Consider the following 9043-nt stretch of genomic DNA (forward strand, 5'->3'; position numbering starts at 1 on the left):
CTGCCCGTGGCCACGGCGGTGTTTGCAGAGGAAACAGCCCCGTTTGGGGAGCTTTATTCCCAATTTTYGGGCTGCCATGGCCTGCCTGGGCACAGCCACAGCCTGCAGGCTCCAGAGGCAGGGAAATGGGAGCTGCCGCTCGCCCTGGCACGCTCGGCCCACCCCAAAACTCTCCCCTCGCAGGGAAAAGCAAACTCTGCCCAAACTTTCCTTTCCCTGCCCGATTCGTGCTCCCACTGCTGCCCCGGTGGCATGGACAGAGCAGCGGCTGTTCCCTGGCACAGCTCACAGGAAGCACAAACCGACTTCACCATATCTCGGCTGTCCTTTTACCCCGGCCAAAAATCACAGGCAAAGCCCCTTTGACATTGGCATCACCTTCCTGGTTCCYGCAGCGAGCCCGGCTGCCCTTAACCCGCGGCATTTGGGAATATTTACAGCTCCGGTGCGGAGAGGAACCTAATCCCGGTGCCAGCGGGGCTGACGCAAACAGCGCCCATTGCCAGCCCCGCGCTCCCTCTGGAATGTCCCTGTCCCCCGGGAAACCTCGCTGGGGAGGGCAGGGATGTCCCCGAGGGGGCGGTGTCCCCTCCCTCGCAGTTACGGAGAGTTTAAGATCAAATATCTGGGTGTCACCTCCGCGAGAAGGTGTCTGTGTCCCCCGTGTCCCCCGTGTCCCCTCCGCTCCTGGGCTGTGCCCACCTTTCCTTCCGGGAGCCCGGAGCCTCCGGGGCAGGGCAGGAATCCGAGCGTGCCCACCCAAGAGAACAATTGGCAAATTAATCCGCTTTCAGATTAATCTCGTTTGACTGGGGCAGCTCCGTGCCAAAAGCTGCTGCGGGCTCCGGGGAGGGGAAAGGGGCTGCGAGCCCGGCACCGGGGCACGGGGAAGGGACACGGAGAGGGTGGCACAGCGGTGACAGCGGCAGTGTCACCGGGAACGGGAAGGGCACGACAGCGGGGAAATGCCGGGGAGATCCGACCGCCGGCGGGGGAGGCGGGGACGGCACAGCCCAGCCCGGGGAGCGGGGGGAACGGGACCCCCAGAACCCGGGGATTCCTTGGGGGAGAGCAGAATTAACCCCAACTCTGTGCCAGGCCGGAACTGACCCCAACCCCGTGCCGGGCTGGGCAGCCCTGGGTACCAAGGTGCCATCCTGGCTGTGCTGGGAGAAGCCCCCTGGGCTCTGCCAGCTTTGGGAGGGACCCTCTGCAGGCACCAAACTGCTGGAAAGGGGTTCCCACCTCTGGCCAAAGGATCACAGAATCCTAAAATGGTTTGGGTTTGGCGGGAGAATAAACCTCGTCTTGTTTCACCTTCCACAGTCCCAGGGTGCTCCAGCCTGGCCTTGGGCAGTGCCAGGGATCCAGGGGCATCCACAGCTGTGCCAGGGTCTGCCCACCCTGCAGGGAACAATTCCTTCCCAAAATTCCATCCACCTCTGCCCTCCATTCACACCAGACTGTGAGGAATACCTGAACAAAGCACAGGGAATCCCAAACACGATGAAGTTTGGAAAGCCTGGACAGTGTAGGAAGGCAACAGCAATGGAGATTCGTGAGCAGGGGAAGGAGAAATCTGAGGGAAAGAGCCTGGTGTGAGCCCCAACACACTGCCCTGCAGCTCAGGAAGGGATAAGGATATTTGGGTTAAACGGGCAGTGGGGGATCCGTGACAGCCTGGGAAGGGCAGGGAGCAGCGGCTTCGAGGGCTCAGACACCTGATCTGGGAAATCTCCACATGCCCCGCACTGTGCCAGCTCCAGATGTGCCCCCCRGGCCCAGATGTGCTCGTCCTTGGTGCTGCCCCAGCCCCGTGCACTGAACACTCCCAGGACGTGCCAAAACTGAAATTCCCGCTGAACCCTCCCAGCCCAGCTCGGGGTGTGTGTAACCACCCAAACCATCCGTTCCTATAGCCGCACAGGCTCATTATTTCATTTACATAACCACCCCGCCCCGCCAGGTTTCACCCTGCGGTGCTTTTTCTCACTTCCACCAAAAAATCCCCGTGGATGGGTGAAAACCCGGAGCAGCYGGGTTTGCTGGCAGAGGGAGGCCCTGCCTCGCCCCGGGCTGGGTAAATTCTGCTCCCCAGCGTTTCCTCCCTCGAGGCAGAGGCGAGAGCCGTGCGGGATTTCCTGTGGTTGCAGTGTCTAATGAGGTTAACACTGTTTTTGAGGTTTAACCCTTCAACCGACACGAGAAAGGAAGTCACGGGCTCTGCAGAGCTTGGGAGCAGCAGAGGGAGCCGGCGGGGTGGGGAGCGCTGGAGCATCCCTGGAGCATCCTTGGATTCCTGGAGCATCCCTGGAGCATCCCTGGAGCCCTGGAGCATTCCTGGATAATCCCTGGATAATCCCTGGAGCAGCCCTGGAGCAGCCCTGGAACATGCCTGGAGCATCCTTGGAACATCCCTAGAGCATCTCTGGAGCCCTGGAGCATCCTTGGAGCATCCCTGGAGCATCCCTGGAGCCCTGGAGCATCCCTGAAACATCCCAGGAGCATCCCTGGAGCATCCCTGGAGCATCCCTGGAGCATCCCTGGAGCATCCCCGGAGCATCTTTGGAGCCCTGGAGCTTCCCTGGAACATCCCTGGAGCATTCCTGGAGCATCCCTGGAACCCCCTGGAGCCCTGGAGCATCCCTGGAGCAATCCTGGAGTATCCCTGGAGCATCCCTGGTTCTCCCAACCCCGGTGATGCCTGTGACACTCTTGGGTGAGCTGGGGACAGCACGAGCAGAGGGGGTGACCCACTGCCAGCCAGAACGACCCCATTCCTTTAGGACTTTTCACCCCGTGCCTGTGGGATCGGCAGGAAAATGCTCTTTCCCTGACAGCGCCCAGGACCCCGCTCTGCTCTCCCTCATCGTGATGATCCTTTCGGGATGAGCTCACCTTTCCCAAATCCTGCCAGATTTTGCCAAAGCCCTCGCCCCGGGGGAGGCTGCTCCTTTAAGGGGTGCTGGGTTTCCCCATGGACTGACTCAGACCGCGAAGGAAACTCGGCTGCGTTCTGTAGGGCAGCCCCASAGCGGCCGGGCTGACACCGCCGATGCTCCTCGGCCGCGGGGGGAGAGGCAGGGGGACAATCCCGAATGTCCTGAGCGCTGACAAGGTAAGGACCCCCTGCTCCCCGAGCCCCCCGCACTGAACCCCAAAAATCCCAGCTCCTGCTCCTCACCCGCTGCTCCTCCGCTCCCGGGGCAGATCCCGCCTGGTTTGGGGTGGCACCACGGAGCAGATTTTCCCTTCTTCACTGAATTCACATTCCTTTGGTCCTAATCCTTTACCAGGGATGAGCTCAAAGCCCAGCATCTCCAAACGGCCTCGTTCCTTTGGCTTTGGAGGCAGCAAACGCCCCTAAATTGGAATAAAAACACCAATGTGATTCCCAGAGGAGGCAGAGCTGCGATCCCTCTGGGAGCTGGGCACATTCAGCATTTTCAGTTCTTTTCACAGGACCCCAGTTGCATTTTTTTTTTTTTTTTAATTTGCTCTGATTTGCAGAGGGCTCGTAGGCTCTTGGGAACCGTCAGCTTCTTTTTGTAGGTCAGGTAATAGGGAGGCACTCGAAATTTGACTCATTCGTGCTTGAGCAGCCCTAAAACCAAACCAGGTCACCTCACCCCGCACAAGAAATCCGAGGCACTCGCTGCTGCTGCTGCTGCTGCTGCTGCTGCTGCTGCTGCTGGTGGTGGCCTGCTTTGGGCTGAAAAAACAGCATTTTGAAGCTTTTACTGTGGACTCTGGCCTCTCTCCAGGGAAAACTTGCATTTCCTGACAGCAGGTATTGCATGGGGGAAGGAAATGATGGAGAGGGGGCTTGGCTGGGTGTTGGATGGGAATTCAACAGGTGAATGGGGGTGTTCAGGGTGGGCTCTGTGCCCCCCAGTCGGGTCTCTGGGGAGGTTGGAGTTATTTTAGGAGGATGCTTGTCTTGGGGAAGAGCCATTTCCCTGGGAGCTGCATTTCCCTGCATCTCCCCTGTCCKAGCCTTGGCTCCTGCAAATCCACCCCAGCCCCACATTCCGGTCCCACAGGGCTGGGGAGGATGGGCTGCCCCTCTAAAGTGGGGCTGGAGTGTGGGAACCCTTCCAAAGAGGCTGTGGAAGGAGGCAAAGGGAGCAGGGGAAAAAAATCAGCGATTGTGGGATGCAGACACAAGGGTGGATCCTTGGGGGGAGTGGGAAGCTCTGGTCTGGGATTTTGGGGCTGTGTGAGGGGTTCGCTGCTGGGAAGAGCTGTTGCTCAGCCTGGGGGGAAGATATTGTAAAAAAATGAAGCTTCTGTCCCATAAAACCATGTGGGAGCAGCCCCAGAGATGGAGGCTGCAGGATGAGCCCCGCTGTGGGACTTTTAAAGGGTTTTTTCTGAGTTTAGCTGGGATTTCCTGTTTTCCATTGTGGTCCCATTGCCTCCAGTCCTGTCCCTGGGATGCACCGGCAGGAGTTTGGCTCCCTCATCCTTCCTGCCCCTCAGACCATCATTCCCGAGGATCTGACCCCCTTGAGCCCCTCCTGTCCGGGCTGAGCAGCTCTCCCAGCCCTCCCACCCTTCACCCCAGTGTGTCCCAGTCTGTCCCATCCCTGGAGCCCACACCCCGGRTGGCTCAGAGGGCACCAAACCCCTCTTCCCCAAGGCAGAGCTGCTCACATTCCCTGTCACAAATCCACGCTCCCTYCTCCCATCCCCTCCCGTTCCTCCTGTCTGTCCTGGAGCTCGTTCCCAGCAGGATTTTCTCCATCATCTTCMTCCCCCAGACTATGCCAGGCGTGGGCAGCGGCCGCACTCCAGGCCATGGCGGGCTCCAGCGAGGTTTGGCTGCTCCTCGTCCTGCTCTKCTGCCTGTGCCAAGGTGAGTGACCMCGGCAGGGCTGACCCCAGAGCAACGCCCAGGTCCTGCAGGGAATTTGGGGTGGGAATTATAAAGTTACAGCCGTGAATTTTGGGGGGGAGCACTGCAGAGGGGGCTGTGCCCTGCAGAACTTTCTCCTCCCCGCTCCATCCTCGGAGCTGAGCAGTGCCCGGCTCCTCGCAGCCCCTGTGCTGGGCGCTGGGATCTGCCCGTGCAGACGGAGCTGGAGCACAGCCGTGCCCTTTCCAGGAAGGGCAGATGGAGCCCGATAGTGCCTGCGAGCCGGGGCTGCGCTCAGCTTCATCTGATAGCAAAGGGCAGCGCCTCCGCCGCGCTAATCTTGGGATCAAAGCTCTCTCGAGAGCGCGGGTTATTTCCCTGCAGTCATTTAAACGTTAGAGCAAAAGCTAAAATGGGTGAAACTGGCGAAACTGGCTGTTTGTGATGGGCGGGGATGAATCAGGGGGGGCTGGGGCAGGGAGGGAGCGCGGAGCTCATCCAGCCCGGGACCGGGGCACCTTCCRCTATCCCAGGGGGCTCCAAACCCCGTCCGACCCGGCCTTGGGCACTGCCAGGGATCCAGGGGCAGCCACAGCCTCCCCACAGGGCCTTCCCACCCTCCCGGGGAACAATTTCTCCCCAGCACCAGCGGTGCCCCCCGGTTTGTCCCCATCCCGAGGGGTGCAAGGCGTCTTGGCGGGGTGCGATCCCCTCTCCGCAGGCTCCGGCCGTGCCGCCGCCGCATCCCGGGGCTCAGAGCAGCTCCCTGCCGAGCAGCTCAGCCCACGGGCACCCCCTCCTCCCCTGGGACACYCCCCGAGCCCACCCCCTTTGGCGCAGGTGCCGCAAACATCGAGTGCCGGGGCCGCGTGTGGATCGAGCCCGGGCCCGTGGTGCGGATGGGCTCGGCCGTGTCCATCGGCTGCGCGTCCACCCGCGGCTGCCCCTCGGAGCGGCTCCTCATCCTGCTCAACTACAGCCGCGCTGAGGGCTCCCTGCAGCCCCTGAACGGCAGCGCCGTGCGGCTGCAGCTGCCCCAATTCCGGATGCCCTTCGGGACCGTCACCTGCTTCTCCCGCTGCGCCAACACCCTCGCGGACCGCCTGGTGTGCGGCGCGGAGCTGCGGGCGGGCTGTGAGTACCGGGGGCACCGAGCCCCGAGCCCCAAACCCGCGCTGGGGGGGTCTGTGGGGCTGCCGAGCTCCGAGGAGTCGGGCTTTGGCTCCTCCCGTGCCCCAAACCCGTGCTGGGGGAGCTGTGGCGGCTGCCGAGCTCCGAGGAGCCGGGCTTTGCTCCTCCCGTGCCCCCAAACCGCGCTGGGGCTGCCGGGCTTTGCTCCTCCCGTGCCCCAAACCCGTGCTGGGGGGGCTGTGGCGGCTGCCGAGCTCCGGGGAGCCGGGCTTTGCTCCTCCCGTGCCCGCAAACCCGCGCTGGGGCTGCCGAGCTCCGAGGAGCCGGGCTTTGCTCCTCCCGTGCCCCCAAACAGCGCTGGGGGTGCTGTGGCTGCTGCCGAGCTCCGGGGAGCCGGGCTTTGCCTCCTCCCGTGCCCCCAAACCCGTGCTGGGGCTGCCGAGCTCCGAGGAGCGGGGCTTTGGCTCCTCCCGTGTCCCAAACCCGTGCTGGGGGGGCTGTGGCGGCTGCCGAGCTCCGAGGAGCCGGGCTTTGCCTCCTCCCGTGACCCCAAACCCGCTCTGTGGGGGCTGTGGCGGCTGCCGGGCTCCGAGGAGCCGGGCTTTGGCTCTTCCCGTGACCCCAAACCCGTGCTGGGGCTGCCGAGCTCCGGGGAGCCGGGCTTTGGTTCCTCCCGCGCCCCAAACCCGCGCTGGGGGGGCTGTGGCTGCTGCCGAGCTCCGGGGAGCCGGGCTTTGGCTCCTTCCGTGACCCCAAACCCGTGCTGGGGCTGCCGAGCTCCGAGGAGCCGGGCTTTGGCTCCTCCCGTGCCCCCAAACCCGCTCTGGGGGGGCTGTGGCGGCTGCCGAGCTCCGAGGAGCCGGGCTTTGGCTCCTCCCGTGCCCCTAAACAGCGCTGGGGGGGCTGTGGCGGCTGCCGAGCTCCGGGGAGCCGGGCTTTGGCTCCTCCCGTGCCCTCACCCCGCCTCGCCCCCGCAGACCCCCCGGACGCCCCCGGTAACCTGAGCTGCGCCATCGCCGAGGGCTCGGAGCGCCTGCAGTGCGCCTGGAACGSGGGACGGGGCACCCACCTGCCCACCCAGCACAGCCTCCACCTGCGCAGGTGAGGTTCAGGGGGCCGCTGGCAGCCCCGGGTGAAGCCGTGCCCCATTTACACTTCCTCCGGCTCACGTTTTGTCACCTCCCGCCCCAGAACCGCGCGTTCCACCCGGGCTGGTGCCGAGGATGAGCTCTGCCAGCGATGCTGCACCGATTCCATCGTGCCCGGCACTGCTTCCAGCTGCTCGGGCTCCCTCCCGGCTAAAGAGAGGGTGAACCCAACGCTGCCCAAACCCCAAAACTGAAACCSCAGCTTGCAGGGGATGCAGAGGTGCTGGCTGCTGCAGGGTGTGCCGCAGCCCCATCCTGGGACTCTCCCTGCCACCACAGTCCCCATGGCACCAGCCTGGCATGTCACAGCAAATCCCGGGATGTCCCCTGYCCCTGAAGTCCYTATGGCACYTACCTGGCATGTCACAGCTCATCCCGGGCTGAAATCCCCATGGCACCCGCCTGGCATGTCACAGCAAATCCCAGGATGTCCCCTTCACAGTCCCCATGGCACCCGCCTGGCATGTCACAGCCCATCCCGGGATGTCCCCTTCACTGAATTCCCATGGCACCATCCCRGGATGTCCCCTGCCCCTGAAGTCCCCACGGCACCCGCCTGGCAGCCTTTCAGCTAATGTGACTCAATTTTAAAGACATTAAACCCCATCATATGGAGGCTTTGTGAAGAGAAGGGRTAAAGCTCCTGCCTAAATTTGCTTGGGATCAAACTGAACCAAGCAGATAGAAAGGAAGGAGAAAGTTCCCTTCACGCAGTGAAAACACAAATCGCTGGCAGCGGTGTCAGAAGAGAAGGGAATGATTTTCAGTTTCCTCTAGGGGTGACAGACTCTGGGTTTGGGGATGGTCAGGAGCAGGGGTGGCTGTGCCAGTGGTGTGTGGTGTTGGGATGGCACTGACGGGGCCGCTGCTGCTTCCCAGGGTGGTRGCAGAGGATGAGGAGGAGGAAGAGGAAAAGATCTTCCCTGCGGACTCCCCGGTGCCGCTCAGGGAGCTGCGCAACGAGAGCCGCTACTCGGTGTGGGTGCTGGCCAGAAACGCGCTGGGAACCGCCCGCTCGGCCCCTCGGCTCCTCAGCCTGCGGGAGATCGGTATGTCCGTCTGTCCGTCTGTCCATCCATGCCTGCTCCTGTCCATCCATCCATCCATCCATCCATCCATCCCTGCTCCTGTCTGTCCATCCATCCCTGCTCCTGTCTGTCCTTCTGTGCATCCATCCCTGCTCCTGTCCGTTCATCCATCCCTCCTCCTGTCCGTCTGTCCTTCTGTCCATCCATCCGTGCTCCTGTCTGTCCATCCATCCCTGCTCCTGTCTGTCCATCTGTCCTGTCCATCCATCCCTGCTCCTGTCTGTCCATCCATCCCTGCTCCTGTCTGTCCATCCATCCCTCCTCATGTCTGTCTGCCTGTCTGTCCTGTCCATCCATCCCTCCTCCTGTCTGTCCGTCTGTCTATCTATCCCTCCTCCTCTCTGTCCATCCATCCCTCCTCCTGTCTGTCCGTCCATCCGTCCATCCCTGCTCCTGTCCGTCTGTCCATCCATCCCTGCTCCTGTCTGTCCGTCTGTCCCTCTGCCCCCCCACCCGTGAGCAGCGCCGTGCTGTGCCCGCTCCCACCGCCCCGTGGTGTCACTTTGGGGACTCTCCTGAGCACAGGGACAGTCCCTGCCCCACATGTTCCCTTCTCTCCCCACAGTGGTCCCCACTCCCCCCGTGGCCATCGGCGCCGAAACGACCGAGACGTCCCCTCCCACCACCACCACCCGCTGGAGGAGCCGGACACGGCTGCGGAACGTGCGCTGTGAGGAGAGACACAGAGCCACGGGCACCGCGGAGTGGCATGTGAGACCCCCGGGACCCCCAAAACCGCCCCACGGGCACAGCCTGACCCCTTGAACGAGTCCTGTTACGGCCGGGCCCCCCAGGGCAATGGGAATGTTTGGGGTCAC

General features: G+C 62.9%; 1 protein-coding gene across 1 annotated transcript in view; it reads left to right on the forward strand.

Moving 5' to 3' along the window:
- The first annotated feature begins 3555 nt into the window (after positions 1 to 3555).
- The window catches only part of LOC130587002 (interleukin-23 receptor-like), a 14138-nt gene continuing 8650 nt past the window's right edge, over positions 3556 to 9043 (forward strand). The window contains exons 1-6 of the mRNA XM_057387952.1: positions 3556 to 3790; positions 4764 to 4858; positions 5699 to 5992; positions 6967 to 7090; positions 8017 to 8186; positions 8791 to 8987. Coding sequence (XP_057243935.1) covers positions 4801 to 4858; positions 5699 to 5992; positions 6967 to 7090; positions 8017 to 8186; positions 8791 to 8987 — 843 coding nt within the window. The 5' untranslated portion in view covers positions 3556 to 3790; positions 4764 to 4800. The remainder of the gene's footprint in view (positions 3791 to 4763; positions 4859 to 5698; positions 5993 to 6966; positions 7091 to 8016; positions 8187 to 8790; positions 8988 to 9043) is intronic.

Source organism: Malurus melanocephalus, unplaced genomic scaffold (genome assembly GCF_030028575.1).
Source record: "Malurus melanocephalus ecotype Western Australia unplaced genomic scaffold, MMel_1.1 scaffold_1454, whole genome shotgun sequence".
Taxonomy (NCBI): domain Eukaryota; kingdom Metazoa; phylum Chordata; class Aves; order Passeriformes; family Maluridae; genus Malurus; species Malurus melanocephalus.